The 23,846-nt window shown below is 42.4% G+C and overlaps 1 protein-coding gene and 2 pseudogenes across 1 annotated transcript; 1 reads left to right on the forward strand and 2 right to left on the reverse strand.

Annotated features, from left to right (window-relative positions):
* Positions 1-5,287: 5,287 nt before the first annotated feature.
* On the reverse strand, positions 5,288-7,895 carry LOC121847496 (annotated as a pseudogene).
* An 11,051-nt stretch (positions 7,896-18,946) lies between these two features.
* On the reverse strand, positions 18,947-21,534 carry LOC112235710 (annotated as a pseudogene).
* Positions 21,535-21,722: 188 nt separating this feature from the next.
* Positions 21,723-23,807, forward strand: LOC112235703 (NEDD8). The gene is made up of 4 exons (XM_024404185.2): positions 21,723-21,880; positions 23,069-23,116; positions 23,268-23,350; positions 23,456-23,807. Exons 1-4 carry the CDS (start codon positions 21,863-21,865, stop codon positions 23,571-23,573), a joined length of 267 nt encoding a protein of 88 aa, XP_024259953.1. The 5' UTR covers positions 21,723-21,862; the 3' UTR covers positions 23,574-23,807.
* The last annotated feature ends 39 nt before the right edge of the window (positions 23,808-23,846 follow it).

A 23,846-nucleotide genomic window follows, 5' to 3' on the forward strand; every position in this document is an offset into this window, starting at 1 on the left:
TTAAATGCCTTCCTAACCATCTTAAATAAACATGCCCCATTCAAGAAATTTAGAACCAGGAACAGATATAGCCCTTGGTTCTCCCCAGACCTGACTGCCCTTAACCAACACAAAAACATCCTATGGCGTTCTGCATTAGCATCGAACAGCCCCCGTGATATGCAGCTGTTCAGGGAAGCTAGAAACCATTATACACAGGCAGTTAGAAAAGCCAAGGCTAGCTTTTTCAAGCAGAAATTTGCTTCCTGCAACACTAACTCAAAAAAGTTCTGGGACACTGTAAAGTCCATGGAGAATAAGAACACCTCTTCCCAGCTGCCCACTGCACTGAAGATAGGAAACACTGTCACCAATGATAAATCCACCATAATTGAGAATTTCAATAAGCATTTTTCTACGGCTGGCCATGCTTTCCACCTGGCTACTCCTACCCCGGACAACAGCACTGCACCCCCAACAGCAACTCGCCCAAGCCTTCCCCATTTCTCCTTCTCCCAAATCCATTCAGCTGATGTTCTGAAAGAGCTGCAAAATCTGGACCCCTACAAATCAGCCGGGCTAGACAATCTGGACCCTTTCTTTCTAAAATTATCTGCCGAAATTGTTGCCACCCCTATTACTAGCCTGTTCAACCTCTCTTTCGTGTCGTCTGAGATTCCCAAAGATTGGAAAGCAGCTGCGGTCATCCCCCTCTTCAAAGGGGGACACTCTTGACCCAAACTGCTACAGACCTATATCTATCCTACCGTGCCTTTCTAAGGTCTTCGAAAGCCAAGTCAACAAACAGATTACCGACCATTTCGAATCTCACTATACCTTCTCTGCTATGCAATCTGGTTTCAGAGCTGGTCATGGGTGCACCTCAGCCACGCTCAAGGTCCTAAACGATATCTTAACCGCCATCGATAAGAAACATTACTGTGCAGCCGTATTCATTGATCTGGCCAAGGCTTTCGACTCTGTCAATCACCACATCCTCATCGGCAGACTCGACAGCCTTGGTTTCTCAAATAATTGCCTCGCCTGGTTCACCAACTACTTCTCTGATAGAGTTCAGTGTGTCAAATCGGAGGGTCTGCTGTCCGGACCTCTGGCAGTCTCTATGGGGGTGCCACAGGGTTCAATTCTTGGACCGACTCTCTTCTCTGTATACATCAATGAGGTCGCTCTTGCTGCTGGTGAGTCCCTGATCCACCTCTACGCAGACGACACCATTCTGTATACTTCCGGCCCTTCTTTGGACACTGTGTTAACAACCCTCCAGGCAAGCTTCAATGCCATACAACTCTCCTTCCGTGGCCTCCAATTGCTCTTAAATACAAGTAAAACTAAATGCATGCTCTTCAACCGATCGCTACCTGCACCTACCAGCCTGTCCAACATCACTACTCTGGACGGCTCTGACTTAGAATACGTGGACAACTACAAATACTTAGGTGTCTGGTTAGACTGTAAACTCTCCTTCCAGACCCATATCAAACATCTCCAATCCAAAGTTAAATCTAGAATTGGTTTCCTATTTCGCAACAAAGCATCCTTCACTCATGCTGCCAAACATACCCTTGTAAAACTGACCATCCTACCAGTCCTCGACTTTGGCGATGTCATTTACAAAATAGCCTCCAATACCCTACTCAACAAATTGGATGCAGTCTATCACAGTGCAATCCGTTTTATCACCAAAGCCCCATATACTACCCACCATTGCGACCTGTACGCTCTCATTGGCTGGCCCTCGCTTCATACTCGTCGCCAAACCCACTGGCTCCATGTCATCTACAAGACCCTGCTAGGTAAAGTCCCCCCTTATCTCAGCTCGCTGGTCACCATAGCATCTCCCACCTGTAGCACACGCTCCAGCAGGTATATCTCTCTAGTCACCCCCAAAACCAATTCTTTCTTTGGCCGCCTCTCCTTCCAGTTCTCTGCTGCCAATGACTGGAACGAACTACAAAAATCTCTGAAACTGGAAATTATTCGACAAAAGAAATGTTGCAAAAAATATCATTGCTACAAGTGGAGAAATGGCAGATATAAGAAACATTTTCTGAGGATTGACACATTTTTTTATCCGTATAAAATGGGCCGATTTTAATTTGGTTAAACTTTCTTGCATGATGGAAACTGTGTTTTTTTCTAATAAATGATGATTGCCAAATCATTTTGAAGGTAGAACATCATCCAGTCGGTCTAACTATGAAGTTCGACTGCATTTAATTATAAATGCCTACTGCTTGCGAAATCATTTTTTTCTACAATAAAAATGTTTATTTGCAGGACAAGGATTGTCCAGACTTTCAAGAATGCCTGAATTGCTTTGGCTTGCTTTTATGGTTGACTGGGTGGATGCAAAGTTTCACCATTCAATTATTTCAGATCTGGAGGAGTGCAATTATAATATGGCATGAGACAATTATTGCATTCTGTCCATGCTGGCTTTCGAGGGCTACCGAGACATGAAACAGATAGCCTGTATGCACTGCCACCTGTCTCAAATGTATTCATTCACATTTTTCCTAAATGGGTAATAAAAACACTTCAACCACTTCATATTTATTTGACACTGGGTTTTAGCAATTTTTGTTGATGTGACGAGATAAGAAATGAAAGCGCATCGTAGCAGGCAATTCAATTGTCACGACTATTTTTTATGCCAACTTGCAATTTGAACAGGTACAGAAAGAGACTTAAGCTTGTTTGGAATTGGAACTTTCCCATTTCTTATTCATTGCTTAGAAGTGTTGTAAATTTACCATCAAATCAACTGGGATATAGGGTACTATGGGGCGAGACGCACCCTGGGGTAAGGCGTGCCCTCCCCCCTGAAATTCTCACAACAACAACAAATGTCCTCTATTTCAACATTTTTGAAGTCATGCAATCAAACAATTTTGAGTTAAATGTATTTAATTATTTATCATTTAGAAAAAGTTGTATATATAATCCAATGAAGTTAGATACATTTTGTTTTTTGATATATGCATGTAAGGAAGCCTTAAGATAAATCATCCATTTGTTTAGAGGGAAACATTTGGATTTTATTAGTAAAGTGGTAATATGTTAGGTTAGTATGTTGAGGGCAGGAATCCGTCTGCCACACCAATGCGGCAAGATATCTCTCTTTATTGTTGATCATTTGTATCTAGCTGTAATTTAGGCACTGACTAGCCAAGTTAGCTAGCTAGCAACCTAACTAGCAGAACGTCTGAGGTGAATTAAATGCGTGCCAGCTAGTTAGCATAATATGTCTGTTATCATAGTCAGATAATCCCCCAGTTATCAGGATTAGGGGTCGGAATTAGAATAGGAGCCAGGGTTCGGATTAGAAAAAGGTTTGGGGTTAGGATAAAAGCATATGCTAAATGGCATATGAATAGGGTTTACGGTTAGGCTAGGTTCAGAATAGGAATTAGGTTACGGGTCAGTTGACCTGGAGGAGAGGATGGGAATCCAAAACACATTGAATAAGGAAAGGCAGTTGGCAGGCATAGACTGGTTTTAACAGTTTTATGAAGCAGCACCCAGGATTATCCATCCGTATATCCCACAAGCAACCAGTCTGGCTCGAGCTGTAGGCTTCACACCCACCATGACCTCTACCCCTGCCACATCAACCTCCAACACAACTTCCGCCTGTTGTGTCAGAATCCAAATTCTTTAGGTAATATTAATAAATAAGATGTTTTATCAATTTTCATAAGTATGCTTATGTGGGGAAAGTTACTTGTGCCCCAGAGAGGGGAGAGGTTAGGCTTGTCTTCTTATGGAAATGTGTCTGTAACTATTACATGTCCCCTCTGAGGTTGTCCTTCTCTTGATTTAGTGTAAAGCCTAGGAGGCTCACTGTCTTTTCTGATCTTGTCCAGGAGGGGGTGTATTTGAGATGGGAGTATCTCAAATTGACAATTGACATATGCCATTGGATGAGGTAATGTTTTGGTCCTAAGTGGTACCAAGAAGTGGATAGGAACTTCGTTTAGGAGACCAAACTGAACGATAATTTATAGCTAATGCTGTCTGGCTATGGGATACTCCTCTCTCAAGTAAAGTCTTCCTTTGTAATGTTCCTAAGATCTGTTATTTGTCATGTGAGTTGAGAGGGGTGTGTCTTCACTATAAATGATACTAAGAATTGTTTTGTAAGCACTGAGAATTAATTTATAGACACTGAATTGATCTGAGTCACAGGGCTATGGTGAAGCTCATAATTAAATATGGACTTTATTATATAACTGACTGTGGTTGCGTGTGGTTTGCTCTCATGATTTGGTAATACAGGAAATTTCTGACACACCCCACAGGTCTCCAGTGACCTTCCTCCAAATATTGGTAAGGGAAACGTCAGCACACATTTAACTCGGCAAGTCAGTAAAGAACAAACTCTTATTTAAAGTGACCGCCTACCCCGGCCAAACCCTAACAATACCGGACCAATCGTGCACCGCCCTACGGGACTCCCAATCACGGCCGGTCGATTCAGGGTCTGTAGTTACACCTCCAGCACTGAAATGCAGTGCCTTTGCCTGCAGTGCCAGTACCTGTGACGCTTGGTCTGTAAGGAGTTCTGTTACCAGATACAGTGCAAGTACTGGGCTCATGAGCTATGAAATTTAACTGGGGTGGGATTCATTTGTGACCTGTCAGAGGGGAAATGCCAGTGTTATGAAATGTTTAATCAGTTATATGTCAATGAATGTGCCAAAACCAGTTTGCTCTTGAACTGCTGGGATTTTCAATCTTGCCTTATGCGAATGATAGTCTAGTTAAACTGTTAGAAAGGTAGACATTTTTGCCAGTGAGGTATGAAAGACACTGAAACCAAGATAATCTTTGGGGTAAATTCCCCTGATGGGCACTCTCCTAAAAAAAACATTTAAACTACAGCCATTTTCCTGAATTGTTACCTAAGCATGGCCATCAGCCACCTACAATCCCTAAACTTGGCTTGTCAATTTCATCTTGGGGTGGGCTACTGCTGAAAAAGTATAGCCAACAAGGTTCACTTATGACAATCTTTCAAATAGCGCTACCATTGCATGAACACCTGCTGTGACTATCATTAGCAAACGAATTATGCCAAGAGAAGAAAGTGTTACAGTTCAAGAGTAATCAGGACACTGGGAAGTCCAGAACACGAAGTCGCAAAACACTGAGCACTCTCATTGAGATCATCTTACAACCAGATGGTCACCTCTTGGCTATTTTGTGTAGATACCAGCTCCGCACTACTGGATTTAGGGTACATCTCATCAGGATCATAGCATTTTGACAACCATTAGAAACAATCACCATTGTAAAGTACTCATTTTATTGAAACATGTTCAAGTCAAAGGACTTCATATCCATACTGGGGATGGTGGAAAGTGATGCACCCTTCAGGCCACCTACAATTAGATGGCTGTAGAGACAGAAAAGACAGCCATCCCTGTAACAGGTTGAAGAATTGTTAGTAACACGCATCTCATTGCCGTTGGGGGATTTTACAGTAAAATAACCAGCACACACACACCTGACAAGCAAAGTGTTCCAGACCATTACACCGACCAGTCAACTGAATACAGAACACAATGACAGATGAGTAGGTTACAGGTTCAAGTTCATTTGGCATCAGAGCTGATACAATTAAAAGCCAAGTGTAAACTATAGTCAATGCCAAAATCACCAACCTTGTTCTACAGTAGGATATTTCACAAATTCACTGGGGATCCGGGTTTCAGAGTTTTCCACTATTGTGAGCGGTCCAAGAACAGAGTTTTGAACCAGGCCCTGGGGTTCTGAGAAAAAAATATATAAATTACTTCAAGCTGCAGTCCCATCAGAACTCAAGAGTGATCAGCTCAAATGAATATGGAACTACAGTTTAGTCAGGCTTGAAATTAAGTGCCTCAAAATACCTGAATCCACACCCCTCTTCAACCGAGGCTTGCAACTCGAGTCACAGCACTTGCAGAGGTCACTTTGAGACGGGTCGTCCAGCAGCTCCCATCTATGAATAAAAAAAAAAGTTGGCTGTTGCATTGGCACTAACGTCATTATGGTCGTTATGTGACCAATACTTACTCTCCAGTCTCTTTAATGTAGTGGCAGGCCTTCTTTTCTATATCAAAAACCTCAGGGTCCCATGCAACAAGCTTACAATGAATATACACCTGGGGTGAAATAAGAGAACAGTCAAGAGCTACAGTATGAAAAAGACCCAGTCATACCGAGAACTTGTGGTCCACTCACTTCCTCGCCTAAGGCAAACTTGAAGGACTGCAGGTAAAGCAGAATAGCAGACGAGTGGTACCTAGGCAGGAACCTGGAGTTCCCAGTCTTCCCATCTGCAAGGCAACTGAAAATGCATTGTGCAATGAGCAGACAAACAGAACTTCCATCCAGCAAATAAGCTAACTTTAAAATGTATTCAATACTTTTCAACATTTGAGTAGGCGGTGTAGCGCTAGGCAGTCAAAAACCAAAACGTGCACCCTACATGGCCATAGCCAGGTCTGGTACATACCCCTTGTTGGTGATGATGGGGTACACCAGGCTCGCAGACTGCAGTTCTGGTGTTGTGGCCGCCACACACTCCTCCAAGAGCAGCAGCAAGGGCTGATGGTCCTTCTGATCCACTGCTGCCCAGATGGGAATGAAAGAGCCCAGGGGAAACAGGCTGCTCTTAGCCAGACCAGTAAGGTCTTCTACATTCAACAGAGAGGGGAAGGGGCGCAATGCTCATCGTACTGTACAGCCACAGGTTTCAACTAGCTTTGGGCAGTGTCCTCTGCTAGGAATTTCTTTACCAGGTAAGTTGACTGAACATATTCTTACAATAATTGATGTTGTACGAGTCACTCACCATTGAGGAGTGCCATGTGGAAAACCAATCCTCCATGACCCTCAGCACTACCATAGGCAGGGATAAGGAATGGGGGAATCCATCCCTCAGGTCTACATACAAGGGGGAATGTTTAGTTTAATAATGAAGGTGGCAAAGGCTTAGGAAGATTTGATTCCAACACCATAGCTAGAGTACACTACACCCAATAGAGCCCTAAAACTCAACTCAGTTCCACTGCATTTAAAAAAATTCATTCCCCTCTAATTAGGGACTGATTTAGACCTGGGACACCAGGTGTGTGCAATTAATGATAAAGTAGAACCGAAAGACAGCAGGCGCCAGACCTCTTAGGGTAAGAGTTGAGTACCCCTGGCATAGATGGTTACCTTATGTAAACACACTTAATATGGTGACTAATAGCAGCAGGTTTGGGCTTTCGGTTAGGTCTGTAAGTCAGGCTGGTTGAATAGATGTGTTTTTGCCAGTCACCTGGGGAATAGAAGGAGAAGCATTAGTCGTCGCAGGATCCAAAATGGCATACATTGGGTCAAGAGTTAGACATTACCCGTTTCTTGATGGCACAGCCATTGAGGTTGTAGTGGAATGTCGCCATCCCTTCTCCCGTGGGAAGACAGAAAATGTGGACGGAACACAGTGTCCAAGGAAAAGACGGGCAGCATGTTCAACCACCTCTGGACTGACCTTCCATGTCACTTTAATGGAGTGTTTCTCACAATCCACATTAAAATCTAAAAATATAAATTTGATAATGTCATCATTCACATCTCAAGAGCCAACACCACAACTTGGCTAGTCTGTTAGGCGGTCAGCATGAGATAAGTAGCCTATTCAAGTTAACATGGTATCAGCGCTACATAATCATATTATGCGTTCATTATTAGACGTACCTTCATTGGCAGCGCTTGCTGCTACGACAGCCAAAAGAATTGCACATTGCCAAAGGAGAGACATAACTGAATGATCTAGGAGTGCCTACAAACTAGAAATATTTATGGACCAATTGATCCTAATCATCTTAATTCTGAACACCTGTGAAAGGTCAAGGAGCGATAATTATAGACCTAAAAACATACCAACATCATCAGTTTTGGTATTTCCTGGTCTGAAAACATCCTTGAATTTTTATGGGTTTTAAAAGTAAAAATTGTAATAGTTACATATTTTCCCCATAAAGTAGTCTGCAAAGCGTCCCACAAAACACGATTGACGGACGGAATAGTGACTTACACAGGAAATAAAGTTGAATCCAAAAGATTGAACAATCTGGTTTGCTCAATTTGACAGTACCACACTAAGTGTGGTTTAGGTATTTTTTTTTACACCGATTTAAAGCGTATTTTATGCGACAGTCAAAAATGCTGATCAAGGTTAAGGTAAGACCAGCCATTTAATTGGTGGCCAAGCCCGCTAGTTTACATACTGAATGATCATCTCATCATCGATCTAGCTATCTGCCGTAGCTAAATATATGAATAGATCTGAAAAGCGCTATATAGTGGGCATCGCAGCAGGCCATTGGCATACCCGTATAGAATGCAGAGTTCGCTAACGTTAACTATACTGAACCAAAATATAAATGTCGCAAGCAACAATGAAAGATTTTTCTGAGTTACATTTCATATAAGGAAATCAGTCAATTGAATTAAATTCATTAGGCCCCAATCTATGGATTTCACAGGACTGGGCAGGGGCGCAGCCATGGGTGGGACTGGGAGAGCAGGGGTGCAGCAATGGATGGGACTGGGAGGGCAAGTGCGCAGCCACAGGGGAGCCAGGCCAAGCCAATCAGAATGAGTTTTTCCCCACAAAAGGGCTTTATTACAGACAGAAATACTCCTCAGTTTCATCAGCTGTCAGGGTTGCTGGTTTCAGAGGATCCCTCAGGTGAAGAAGCCAGATGTGGACATCCTGGGCTGGAGTGGTTACACGTGGTCTGCGGTTGTGAGGCCGGTTGGACGTACTGCCAAATTCTCTAAAATGACATTGGAGGCGGCTTATGGTAGAGAAATTAACAGTCAATTCTCTGGCAAAAGCTTTGGTGGACTTTCCTACAGTCAGCATGGCAATTGCATTTTGTATGCTATTGTATGTGTGAACGATGGCTAGCTCCTCGAATGATCCCAGTCCCTCCTATTGTGCATCTGTTGTAGAAAGAGACGACGATTCTCAGAACATATGTGCTCTACAAATGTTTTATTTCCTTTTGGATGCAGGTATGTGGTTTTATCTATGTAAAATATGTTATGTATAATAAGGAGAGACTGTATTAATTTTTGTATTCGAAAATCATTTTGATGCACTGAGAGAAAGAAGCGACAATTCTCAGAACATATGTGCTCTACAAATGTTTTATTTCCTTTTGGATGCAGATGCAAGATGCAGAGAGTGAGTTCTGCTCAATTAAAACTACCTGATTTCCAAAGTCCACATCTATAGTCTCAATCAACCACACACAACACAGAGTTACAGCGGTGCAGTATAGCACCGGTTACATTGGTGCCTTCTAGACCCAGATTCATCGTTGATCGACGTCAGCTCAATCACCGTGGTGCTGCTGCTCTAGAGACTAATTATATCATTGAGGTACTCTTGCCGCCTTGTGGCAAAGATCGTAACTACAGTCTTTTTTCTGACAACGATGTATTGAGAGCACTGTTTTTAGTTAACCAACATAGAAGTGTGTTCATCAACAGACAATTTAATGTAACATTAGTGGTTTAGTGGCATGGCATCTTATAATGGTGATGAACCCAAATTCACTGCTGGTCGGGGGAGGTTTTTCTCATACTAAGATCAAACCACTGTAAAGTGTGTAGGTGCAGGAGGTTCCCCCATGTTTTGCTCCACAAAAAAATTGGATGAAAGCCCTTCATCTAGTGTTAATCCAAATGCCCCTGTAGATGGTCTAGCTGAGCTGGTCACTCAGCTAGCCCGGGAAATAGGGAGCTCCATTAGGGAAGAACTACAGAGTGGCAGTTCCAGTACTTATGAGCTACCAGTAAGTACAGAAAAGACAAGTGATTATCATTCAGAGTCGGTAGGATATGTAGATCTCAGTCAAATTAAGCTCATCATGCAATCAGACATAAAGGAACCTCCTACATATAGAGGAGATGTTACAGACAAATGCTCCATTCATGAATGGGAGGAGTTGATGAGAATATACTTGAGGAGGAAGGGATGTCCTGTTGGGGAACAATCAGATGAGATGATTAGTCAATTATCTGGCAAAGCAAGAGATATGGTGAAGATAAATTTACGCAATGAGACAACAGTTGATCCTACAGAGAAGCCAGAGATTGTATTTGACATTCTGAAACAGAATTTCAGCAAATTGGCCTATTCATGCATGCCCTTGGCTGATTTTTACAATACTAAACCTGTACCCAGAGAGGCTGTTATGGAGTATTGGGTTCGATTGAACAAGGTGTCGCTGACGAGGGCCTTAAGAGACAAGGTAAGAAGATTGACAGCTCCAACTCCGATGTCGTTAGGATGTTTGTAACATACTGCCCTGACCCCAAACTGGCAGCAGTATTCCAATACAAGTCTGCTGAGAAATGGACTGCGAGTGAAGTACAGGAGAGAATCTATGAACATGAACGCCGCAGGAAGGCCACCATGTGCCAATCTACCGCTGTATCCTCAAAGCAAGTAACAGTACATCCCCAGATAACTCCATGTGAAGGCGGGGTCAATACTGGTGCGTGCAGTGACACTTCTCTCACATCAAGCGCCAAACAAGATGGGCAGAGTGCAAGTATCGAGAGACTCATTCACCTGCTTGAACGTACCTTAGAGAAGAGCATACCACCCGTTATGGTTTCACAGACACAGGCCAAGGCACCATCTTTCCCCACCCAGCCCTCCAGGCGTAGGGAATGCAGGGTTTGTGGCTCAACAGATCACTCCACTGTGATGCACTGTAGACATGAGAACCTGTGCCTCCGGTGCTTTTCCCCAGATCATTGGAAGTCAAATTGTCCAAAACCGGGGGAACGCTATGCCAATCCCGGTGGTGAGAGACGTCCACCACAACAGCAGAGAAACTCACCACCACAAGTATATGCCCACAAGCAGTGCCCACTCTAGTTGTTCCTGGACAGCGTGATGATCTCATCCTGGGATCGAATGTCATTAAGCATCTATTGCATGAGATGAAAGGCACTGACGAATTCTGGAAGCTCGTCAACAACATGGATGGCCAGACCCACTCACCAGAGGGTGAGCAGTTTCTGCAGATGATGACAAGTGTCACAAGATGGAAGGGACAGCAAGTCGATGGCAAGGTTGGGACAGTGAAGCTCACTCAAGCTGTGACTCTTTCGCCCAAGACTGAACATTTAGTTTGGGTTAAACTTCCTAAAAATGTGGCATTGTCTCCAGGCAGCACTGTAATAGTCGAACCTACCAGGTCAAAGGTCATGCCCAGAAACATACTCGTGGGTAGAGTTATTACACCTATGTGGGGAGATGGCTGGGTCCCTTTAAAGGTAGTAAACTGCTCTGACAAACATCTCACCTTAAGACGTAACATGAAGTTGGCCGATGTGTCTACATGCTTGGCTGTTGAGGATGCAACAATCTTTCAGGGCCTTCATGAAGTGAGGAAAACCCCAATGGAACAGAAGCAGGATGACAATGGTTGCCACAATCTGAAACAAAGACTGTCTGACCTAGGATTAGTAGACATTGATATTGATGGATGCCAGGTAACTGACCAGTGGAAGGAAAAGCTTGTGAATACCATCACAAAATATGAAGAGATCTTCTCAAGACATAATCTGGACTGCGGAGAAGCCAGGGGTTATGTTCACCGTATCCACCTGGTTGATGACAGACCCTTCCGGCTACCATACAGAAGAGTTCCGCCTGCTCATTACCTGAAGCTGAGGAAGGTATTGACAGATATGGAAGAAGTAGGTCTTATACGCAAGTCAGTTAGTGAGTATGCCTCCCCTTTAGTCATGGTATGGAAGAAAGACGGGAGTCTGAGGTTATGCACTGACTTCAGGTGGATGAACTGCTTAAGCTCTCCGGTGTCCAAAAGTCAAAAACCACAGCATATCACCCAATGGGGAATGGAGAAACTGAACGCTCCAACAGGACATTAGGTAGCATGCTCAGGAGTCTGCCCTTGAAAACCAAAGAAAATTGGCCTGAACAAATCCAGTCATTAACATTTGCCTACAATGCCACTGTTCACGAGACTACGGGCTATGCTCCATTCTTTCTCATATTTGGTAGAGTCCCTCGGCTACAAGTGGATGTTATGTTCCGCAATGTTTTGGACGACTCCAGTGTTGTGGATTGCAACAAGTATGTCGAGACTCTGATCACTGGGCTGAAAGAAGCTATGAGTGTTGTCCAAAGGCACACTGACAAGCAACAGAGACGACAAGGTCGGGAGTATGACAAGCGGGTTAAAGGCATCAGTTTGTCCATGGGGGATCATGTCCTCATCGCCAACAAGGGTGAAAGGGGCCACCGCAAGTTGGCTGACAAGTGGAACCCCGAGATTTTCACAGTGACTTCAGTCAATCCACAAACTCACACGTACATAATCCAAGACCGTTACGGCAGAGAGAAAGTGGTTCACAGGAATCTACTGCTGCAGGTGAATTTCCTGCCATTTGAAATTGATGATTCAGTGCATTTCAATGACAGTGATGCTGCAGGGCCTTCAATCAATGTAGATGCAGGAGAGGTCACCCACTCTGGCGATGGACTGCACAGGGAAGACATGGAGGACTCTGGGGAGGAAAGTGCATCCTGGCTGGCGGAGGATTCAAGCGATTACTCCAAGCTCTGGACATCGGATGGAAAGTCAGAGCCAGAAGAACCTTGTTTGCTTGAGGAAAATGACCTGGGAAGCACCTCTGAGATCCTGGAGCTGATTCCTTCAAACCCACCTCTGATCAATGATCTAAGGCCAGAGCCAATGTTAGTCACCATGGCCCCTAGCCCAGTGGCATGTCGCACAAGGGCGGCGAGGGTAGTTAAACCAGTCAAGAGACTAATAGAGTCAATCCACCAGAAGGTATAAGTTTAACAGTACAGAGAGATGACTTAGTATAGAATTGCTGTTTTTTTTAAGGCTAAGAAGGTAGGTATAGTGTAAGAGGCACTATGCATCTAGGGGCAGTTGAAGGCCTGACCAACTTTCACTTGCCCTGAACCCTATGGGTAGCTTTGAGCTGAATTCAGAATTAAGCATTGAGCTTGGTAGGTTATTTTGTTGGTGAAATTCAGGAGGGGTGAATGTAAGAGTTGTTAAAGTACTATGTGAATTTCACCAGGTTCATATATTAATGTGTCATGTTGATATGTTATTATGCATGCCCGCATCCTGGGAGAAGGGGAGTGTGTACTTACGTTTTGCCCTGCGTGCTCGTGCTCAAATCATTTTGATGCACTGAGAGGTAGAACAGAACATATGTGCTCTACAAATGTTTTATTTCCTTTTGGATGCAGGTATGTGGTTTTACCTATGTAAAATATGTTATGTATAATAAGAAGAGACTGTATTCATTTTTGTATACGAAAATCATTTTGATGCACTGAGAGAAAGAGGCGACGATTCTCAGAACATGTGTGCTCTACAAATGTTTTATTTCCTTTTGGATGCAGATGCAAGATGCAGAGAGTGAGTTCTGCTTAATTAAAACTACCTGATCTCCAAAGTACACGTCTATAGCCTCAATCAACAACACACAACGCAGAGTTACAGTGGTGCAGTATAGCACCGGTTACATTAACAACCTCCAGCTGCAGGTGTAACCGGTAAGGTGGAGGTGGAAGATAAGGCTTTGGACACAATTCAGCCAGTTGTCTCTATTTGAATGACTGCATGGAATGGATACAAATACAAGGCAAAAGTTACTGCTGCAGTCTGGACTCCATTCAAGTATATTTGCCTCTCCTCATCACGCTCTGAGCAAACTGAGGAGTAAGAGCATGGCTTCCGTTGATGATATCACAGCATTAACACAATTTAGAAATTAAATACAATACAATAATTCACTCTTGAAAGTATTGTAATACATCTTAAAATAACCTTTGAATAATAAATTAAAATAAATATGAGGGATTTTTGGTGAAATACATCAAGTATATTTGACACCTGTTACACAGGCAATCAATCACTAATCATTCGTTTGAACTCATTCCAGTCTTGCAATTAATTATCAGATACTTATGCTGCGTTTCTAACCAAGTGGGAGATGTGAATTTACCAGTTGTGAAGTCGTAACTAGTTGGATGCATTCCCGTGCTCTGAACTCGTTGAGAAACGCCAATTGGCTAATGGCCAACAAGCTGCATAAACAATAAACTAAAAGTACAGCTATCATGCTTGTAAAAAAACTATAGTGTTCAAAAACCATATTAATAGATTGCCTTTTATAAATAATGTTTTGTTGTTGCATTTAACGGAAGAAAATGCAATTATCGAGGTAATTTCATAGTAGATTTTATTTATTTATTTTATTATTTATTTCACCTTCATTTAACCAGGTAGGCAAGTTGAGAACAAGTTCTCATTTACAATTGCGACCTGGCCAAGATAAAGCAAAGCAGTTCGACACATACAACGACACAGAGTTACACATGGAGTAAAACAAACATATAGTCAATAATACAGTAGAAACAAGTCTATATACGATGTGAGCAAATGAGGTGAGATAAGGGAGGTAAAGGCAAAAAAGGCCATGGTGGCAAAGTAAATACAATATAGCAAGTAAAACACTGGAATGGTAGATTTGCAGTGGAAGAATGTGCAAAGTAGAAATAAAAATAATAAATTAATAAATAAAAATAAATAAATACAGTAGGGAAAGAGGTAGTTGTTTGGGCTAAATTATAGGTGGGCTATGTACAGGTGCAGTAATCTGTGAGCTGCTCTGACAGCTGGTGCTTAAAGTTAGTGAGGGAGATACCGGTAAGTGTTTCCAGTTTCAGAGATTTTTGTAGTTTGTTCCAGTCATTGGCAGCAGAGAACTGGAAGGAGAGGCGGCCAAAGAAAGAATTGGTTTTGGGGGTGACCAGAGAGACATACCTGCTGGAGCGCATGCTACAGGTGGGTGATGCTATGGTGACCAGCGAGCTGGTGACATCAGAGGTCAGCATGTGGGAGCTCAGGATGATAGACAAGTTTCCCACTAGTAATTACCAGTTGGAGGGCCATTCAAGTGGAATTTTCCCAGTCATATATGGTGAATTACCACTTGGTTACTGAACACAGCATTAGGTTGCGATCCCTTGCTCAGACAGTACATGCATCAACCAATGAGTGTGTCAGGAACCAGATTGCTATAACATATGTGGTTAGCTGATACTTATCCAGGCGCTGTAAGATCTGGCATGCCTCAGCAAAGCCTGGTCAGAGGAACACACCCTTAATCTTGTGCCAATAAAACTGATTGTGGTTTCTATGGCTGCGTTTACACAAGCATCCCATTTCTGATATGTTGCCCTATATCTGATCTGATTGAGTCAAAAGACCAATGAGTGGGAAAATACCAGAATTGGGCAGCCTGTTTATACACAGTCATATCTGTCTTATCAGATCAGTAGGCAGGTTTCCATTGATCCAGGCTTATTCGACAAAAGAAATGTTGCAAAAAATATCATTGCTACAAGTGGAGAAATGGCAGATATAAGAAACATTTTCTGAGGATTGACACATTTTTTTATCTGTTTGAAATGGGGCGATTTTAATTTGGTTAAACTTTCTTGCATGATGGAAACTGTGTTTTTTTTCTAATAAATGATGATTGCCAAATCATTTTGAAGGTAGAACATCATCCAGTCGGTCTAACTATGAAGTTCGACTGCATTTAATTATAAATGCCTACTGCTTGCGAAATCATTTTTTTCTACAATAAAAATGTTTATTTGCAGGACAAGGATTGTCCAGACTTTCAAGAATGCCTGAATTGCTTTGGCTTGCTTTTATGGTTGACTGGGTGGATGCAAGTTTCACCATTCAATTATTTCAGATCTGGAGGAGTGCAATTATAATATGGCATGAGACAATTATTGCATTCTGTCCATGCTGGCTTTCGAGGGCTACCTGAGACATGAAACAGATAGCCTGTATGCACTGCCACCTGTCTCAAATGTATTCATTCACATTTTTCCTAAATGGGTAATAAAAACACTTCAACCACTTCATATTTATTTGACACTGGGTTTTAGCAATTTTTGTTGATGTGACGAGATAAGAAATGAAAGCGCATCGTAGCAGGCAATTCAATTGTCACGACTATTTTTTTATGCCAACTTGCAATTTGAACAGGTACAGAAAGAGACTTAAGCTTGTTTGGAATTGGAACTTTCCCATTTCTTATTCATTGCTTAGAAGTGTTGTAAATTTACCATCAAATCAACTGGGATATAGGGTACTATGGGGCGAGACGCACCCTGGGGTAAGGCGTGCCCTCCCCCCTGAAATTCTCACAACAACAACAAATGTCCTCTATTTCAACATTTTTGAAGTCATGCAATCAAACAATTTTGAGTTAAATGTATTTAATTATTTATCATTTAGAAAAAGTTGTATATATAATCCAATGAAGTTAGATACATTTTGTTTTTTGATATATGCATGTAAGGAAGCCTTAAGATAAATCATCCATTTGTTTAGAGGGAAACATTTGGATTTTATTAGTAAAGTGGTAATATGTTAGGTTAGTATGTTGAGGGCAGGAATCCGTCTGCCACACCAATGCGGCAAGATATCTCTCTTTATTGTTGATCATTTGTATCTAGCTGTAATTTAGGCACTGACTAGCCAAGTTAGCTAGCTAGCAACCTAACTAGCAGAACGTCTGAGGTGAATTAAATGCGTGCCAGCTAGTTAGCATAATATGTCTGTTATCATAGTCAGATAATCCCCCAGTTATCAGGATTAGGGGTCGGAATTAGAATAGGAGCCAGGGTTCGGATTAGAAAAAGGTTTGGGGTTAGGATAAAAGCATATGCTAAATGGCATATGAATAGGGTTTACGGTTAGGCTAGGTTCAGAATAGGAATTAGGTTACGGGTCAGTTGACCTGGAGGAGAGGATGGGAATCCAAAACACATTGAATAAGGAAAGGCAGTTGGCAGGCATAGACTGGTTTTAACAGTTTTATGAAGCAGCACCCAGGATTATCCATCCGTATATCCCACAAGCAACCAGTCTGGCTCGAGCTGTAGGCTTCACACCCACCATGACCTCTACCCCTGCCACATCAACCTCCAACACAACTTCGGCCTGTTGTGTCAGAATCCAAATTCTTTAGGTAACATTAATAAATAAGATGTTTTATCAATTTTCATAAGTATGCTTATGTGGGGAAAGTTACTTGTGCCCCAGAGAGGGGAGAGGTTAGGCTTGTCTTCTTATGGAAATGTGTCTGTAACTATTACATGTCCCCTCTGAGGTTGTCCTTCTCTTGATTTAGTGTAAAGCCTAGGAGGCTCACTGTCTTTTCTGATCTTGTCCAGGAGGGGGTGTATTTGAGATGGGAGTATCTCAAATTGACAATTGACATATGCCATTGGATGAGGTAATGTTTTGGTCCTAAGTGGTACCAAGAAGTGGATAGGAACTTCGTTTAGGAGACCAAACTGAACGATAATTTATAGCTAATGCTGTCTGGCTATGGGATACTCCTCTCTCAAGTAAAGTCTTCCTTTGTAATGTTCCTAAGATCTGTTATTTGTCATGTGAGTTGAGAGGGGTGTGTCTTCACTATAAATGATACTAAGAATTGTTTTGTAAGCACTGAGAATTAATTTATAGACACTGAATTGATCTGAGTCACAGGGCTATGGTGAAGCTCATAATTAAATATGGACTTTATTATATAACTGACTGTGGTTGCGTGTGGTTTGCTCTCATGATTTGGTAATACAGGAAATTTCTGACACACCCCACAGGTCTCCAGTGACCTTCCTCCAAATATTGGTAAGGGAAACGTCAGCACACATTTAACTCGGCAAGTCAGTAAAGAACAAACTCTTATTTAAAGTGACCGCCTACCCCGGCCAAACCCTAACAATACCGGACCAATCGTGCACCGCCCTACGGGACTCCCAATCACGGCCGGTCGATTCAGGGTCTGTAGTTACACCTCCAGCACTGAAATGCAGTGCCTTAGACCTCTGCGCCACTCGGGAGCCCATCATTATTGAACCAATAGTCATGAGTTCCTGTTCAAAAGTACCAGGTCTACAAACAGCAGCCATATTGGAGTCACCCCCCAGGCCAAGGAAAAGGCCAAGTCAGCTACAGTCGACAGCTTCACCCCACAAGAGGTTCCTGGAGGACAACGCAAAGAAATCATTTTAAAAAGGGAAAGAAACCTGTGACGCTTGGTCTGTAAGGAGTTCTGTTACCAGATACAGTGCAAGTACTGGGCTCATGAGCTATGAAATTTAACTGGGGTGGGATTCATTTGTGACCTGTCAGAGGGGAAATGCCAGTGTTATGAAATGTTTAATCAGTTATATGTCAATGAATGTGCCAAAACCAGTTTGCTCTTGAACTGCTGGGATTTTCAATCTTGCCTTATGCGAATGATAGTCTAGTTAAACTGTTAGAAAGGTAGACATTTTTGCCAGTGAGGTATGAAAGACACTGAAACCAAGATAATCTTTGGGGTAAATTCCCCCTGATGGGCACTCTCCTAAAAAAAACATTTAAACTACAGCCATTTTCCTGAATTGTTACCTAAGCATGGCCATCAGCCACCTACAATCCCTAAACTTGGCTTGTCAATTTCATCTTGGGGTGGGCTACTGCTGAAAAAGTATAGCCAACAAGGTTCACTTATGACAATCTTTCAAATAGCGCTACCATTGCATGAACACCTGCTGTGACTATCATTAGCAAACGAATTATGCCAAGAGAAGAAAGTGTTACAGTTCAAGAGTAATCAGGACACTGGGAAGTCCAGAACACGAAGTCGCAAAACACTGAGCACTCTCATTGAGATCATCTTACAACCAGATGGTCACCTCTTGGCTATTTTGTGTAGATACCAGCTCCGCACTACTGGATTTAGGGTACATCTCATCAGGATCATAGCATTTTGACAACCATTAGAAACAATCACCATTGTAAAGTACTCATTTTATTGAAACATGTTCAAGTCAAAGGACTTCATATCCATACTGGGGATGGTGGAAAGTGATGCACCCTTCAGGCCACCTACAATTAGATGGCTGTAGAGACAGAAAAGACAGCCATCCCTGTAACAGGTTGAAGAATTGTTAGTAACACGCATCTCATTGCCGTTGGGGGATTTTACAGTAAAATAACCAGCACACACACACCTGACAAGCAAAGTGTTCCAGACCATTACACCGACCAGTCAACTGAATACAGAACACAATGACAGATGAGTAGGTTACAGGTTCAAGTTCATTTGGCATCAGAGCTGATACAATTAAAAGCCAAGTGTAAACTATAGTCAATGCCAAAATCACCAACCTTGTTCTACAGTAGGATATTTCACAAATTCACTGGGGATCCGGGTTTCAGAGTTTTCCACTATTGTGAGCGGTCCAAGAACAGAGTTTTGAACCAGGCCCTGGGGTTCTGAGAAAAAATATATAAATTACTTCAAACTGCAGTCCCATCAGAACTCAAGAGTGATCAGCTCAAATGAATATGGAACTACAGTTTAGTCAGGCTTGAAATTAAGTGCCTCAAAATACCTGAATCCACACCCCTCTTCAACCGAGGCTTGCAACTCGAGTCACAGCACTTGCAGAGGTCACTTTGAGACGGGTCGTCCAGCAGCTCCCATCTATGAATAAAAAAAAAAGTTGGCTGTTGCATTGGCACTAACGTCATTATGGTCGTTATGTGACCAATACTTACTCTCCAGTCTCTTTAATGTAGTGGCAGGCCTTCTTTTCTATATCAAAAACCTCAGGGTCCCATGCAACAAGCTTACAATGAATATACACCTGGGGTGAAATAAGAGAACAGTCAAGAGCTACAGTATGAAAAAGACCCAGTCATACCGAGAACTTGTGGTCCACTCACTTCCTCGCCTAAGGCAAACTTGAAGGACTGCAGGTAAAGCAGAATAGCAGACGAGTGGTACCTAGGCAGGAACCTGGAGTTCCCAGTCTTCCCATCTGCAAGGCAACTGAAAATGCATTGTGCAATGAGCAGACAAACAGAACTTCCATCCAGCAAATAAGCTAACTTTAAAATGTATTCAATACTTTTCAACATTTGAGTAGGCGGTGTAGCGCTAGGCAGTCAAAAACCAAAACGTGCACCCTACATGGCCATAGCCAGGTCTGGTACATACCCCTTGTTGGTGATGATGGGGTACACCAGGCTCGCAGACTGCAGTTCTGGTGTTGTGGCCGCCACACACTCCTCCAAGAGCAGCAGCAAGGGCTGATGGTCCTTCTGATCCACTGCTGCCCAGATGGGAATGAAAGAGCCCAGGGAAACAGGCTGCTCTTAGCCAGACCAGTAAGGTCTTCTACATTCAACAGAGAGGGGAAGGGGCGCAATGCTCATCGTACTGTACAGCCACAGGTTTCAACTAGCTTTGGGCAGTGTCCTCTGCTAGGAATTTCTTTACCAGGTAAGTTGACTGAACATATTCTTACAATAATTGATGTTGTACGAGTCACTCACCATTGAGGAGTGCCATGTGGAAAACCAATCCTCCATGACCCTCAGCACTACCATAGGCAGGGATAAGGAATGGGGGAATCCATCCCTCAGGTCTACATACAAGGGGGAATGTTTAGTTTAATAATGAAGGTGGCAAAGGCTTAGGAAGATTTGATTCCAACACCATAGCTAGAGTACACTACACCCAATAGAGCCCTAAAACTCAACTCAGTTCCACTGCATTTAAAAAAAATTCATTCCCCTCTAATTAGGGACTGATTTAGACCTGGGACACCAGGTGTGTGCAATTAATGATAAAGTAGAACCGAAAGACAGCAGGCGCCAGACCTCTTAGGGTAAGAGTTGAGTACCCCTGGCATAGATGGTTACCTTATGTAAACACACTTAATATGGTGACTAATAGCAGCAGGTTTGGGCTTTCGGTTAGGTCTGTAAGTCAGGCTGGTTGAATAGATGTGTTTTTTGCCAGTCACCTGGGGAATAGAAGGAGAAGCATTAGTCGTCGCAGGATCCAAAATGGCATACATTGGGTCAAGAGTTAGACATTACCCGTTTCTTGATGGCACAGCCATTGAGGTTGTAGTGGAATGTCGCCATCCCTTCTCCCGTGGGAAGAACAGAAAATGTGGACGGAACACAGTGTCCAAGGAAAAGACGGGCAGCATGTTCAACCACCTCTGGACTGACCTTCCATGTCACTTTAATGGAGTGTTTCTCACAATCCACATTAAAATCTAAAAATATAAATTTGATAATGTCATCATTCACATCTCAAGAGCCAACACCACAACTTGGCTAGTCTGTTAGGCGGTCAGCATGAGATAAGTAGCCTATTCAAGTTAACATGGTATCAGCGCTACATAATCATATTATGCGTTCATTATTAGACGTACCTTCATTGGCAGCGCTTGCTGCTACGACAGCCAAAAGAATTGCACATTGCCAAAGGAGAGACATAACTGAATGATCTAGGAGTGCCTACAAACTAGAAATATTTATGGACCAATTGATCCTAATCATCTTAATTCTGAACACCTGTGAAAGGTCAAGGAGCGATAATTATAGACCTAAAAACATACCAACATCATCAGTTTTGGTATTTCCTGGTCTGAAAACATCCTTGAATTTTTATGGGTTTTAAAAGTAAAAATTGTAATAGTCACATATTTTCCCCATAAAGTAGTCTGCAAAGCGGAACCTATGTCTCACAAAACACGATGAACGGATGGAATAGTGACTTACACAGGAAATAAAGTTGAATCAAAAAGATTGAACAATCTGGTTTGCTCAATTTGACAGTAACACTAGGTGTGGATTAGGTATTTTTTACATCGATTTAAAGCGTATTTTATGCGACAATCAAAATGCTGATCAAGGTTAAGGTAAGACCAGCCATTTAATTGGTGGCCAAGACCACTTGTTTACATACTGAATGATCATCTCATCACCGATCTAGCTATCTGCCGTAGCTAAATATATGAATAGATCTGAAAAGCGCTATATAGTGGACATTGCAGCAGGCCATTGACATTGAAACAGTCATCCCCGTATAGAATGTAGAGTTAGCTAACATTAACTATATTGAACCAAAATATAATCTCCACAAGTAACAATTAAAGATTTTTCAGAGTTATATTTCATATAAGGAAATCAGTCAATTGAATTAAATTCATTAGGCCCCAAACTATGGATTTCACAGAACTTGGGCAGGGGCGCAGCAATGGATGGGACTGGGAGGGCAAGTGCGCAGCCACAGGGGAGCCAGGCCAAGCCAATCAGAATGAGTTTTCCCCCACAAAAGGGCTTTATTACAGACAGAAATACTCCTCAGTTTCATCAGCTGTCAGGGTAGCTGGTTTCAGAGGATCCCTCAGGTGAAGAAGCCAGATGTGGACATCCTGGGCTGGAGTGGTTACACGTGGTCTGCGGTTGTGAGGCCGGTTGGACGTACTGCCAAATTCTCTAAAATGACATTTGAGGCGGCTTATGGTAGAGAAATTAACATTAAATTCTCTGGCAACAGCTTTGGTGGACTTTCCTGCAGTCAGCATGACAATTACACGCTCCCTCAAAACTTGACACATCTGTGGCATTGTGTTGTGACAAAACATTTTAGAGCAGCCTTTTATTGTCCCCAAGTGGACTCTATACAAGCATTTCGCTACACTCGCATTAACATCTGCTAACCATGTGTATGTGACAAATAAAATTTGATTTGATTTTTGATTTGATTGTTTTGGCAAAGGAAAAATGTCTGCCATCTTTTATATCAGCTCATGAAACATGAGACCAACACTTTACATGTTGCATTTATATTTTTGTTCAGTATAACTAATTTACTTTAGGTAGCTTACTACCATACTAAATTAAGTTGTATGGCCATTGTCCTATGTTTGAGCTGCTTTGCTCACCCAGTCTTCATCTTAATCCAGACAGGATACAAGGCCTCACTTCGTACAATAAACAGGTGCTGTTGAACCATAGCCATTACCCACTAATTTAGGCCAATCCTTATACGATGTTGTATTGTATTTTATGCTCTGAAATGATCAATTATTTTACTGTTACAGACTCTCACTGGCAAAGAAATAGAGATTGACATTGAGCCCACAGACAAGGTATGAAACATCTACATTACTCCAGAGGTTGATGATATTCATCTCATGGATTTGCTTTCTATAAGTAATATTACTCATGTCAGCATACATTGCTGGGGAGTGAGGTCCTAGTAAAGACATTTAGCTCATATGCTTTCTTGTACACATGAAGGTGGAGAGAATTAAAGAAAGAGTGGAGGAGAAGGAGGGGATTCCACCTCAACAACAAAGACTAATCTACAGTGGAAAACAGATGTTAGTGATCAACCCTTCCATCACAATCTTGTCATAAAACATCAGCTCCATTTAATCAAGTGGTGGCATTACATCTTGGATGTTTTATCTGCTCCCATCCCTCAGGAACGATGAGAAGACTGCTGCAGACTACAAGATCCAGGGAGGCTCAGTTCTGCATCTGGTCCTGGCGCTAAGAGGAGGGCTAGTCTGCCACTGTAACAGAATACAACTCATCGTCTAGTGGGCATTGGGGCCGGCCTTGTGCCAACCCACAAGTTTCTGTCATTGTCACTCACACCATGTTGCAACACAGAGCAGCAAATTGCCACAATGGTGTGGCACTAATGTTATTAGGCCTCCTGCGCCTCAGCAAACAAAGGACCTTCTGCTATAAATCTTCTGTGTAGATTGTTTTTGTAACCACCTCTTGCTTTAAGTTCAAGTACTTTACTTGTGATTAAAAAGGTAAAGTTGACTATTTTTGTTTTGAAGTACATGGCTGTATGGCTTTTAT

This window comes from Oncorhynchus tshawytscha, linkage group LG10 (assembly GCF_018296145.1).
Source record: "Oncorhynchus tshawytscha isolate Ot180627B linkage group LG10, Otsh_v2.0, whole genome shotgun sequence".
NCBI classification, from domain to species: domain Eukaryota; kingdom Metazoa; phylum Chordata; class Actinopteri; order Salmoniformes; family Salmonidae; genus Oncorhynchus; species Oncorhynchus tshawytscha.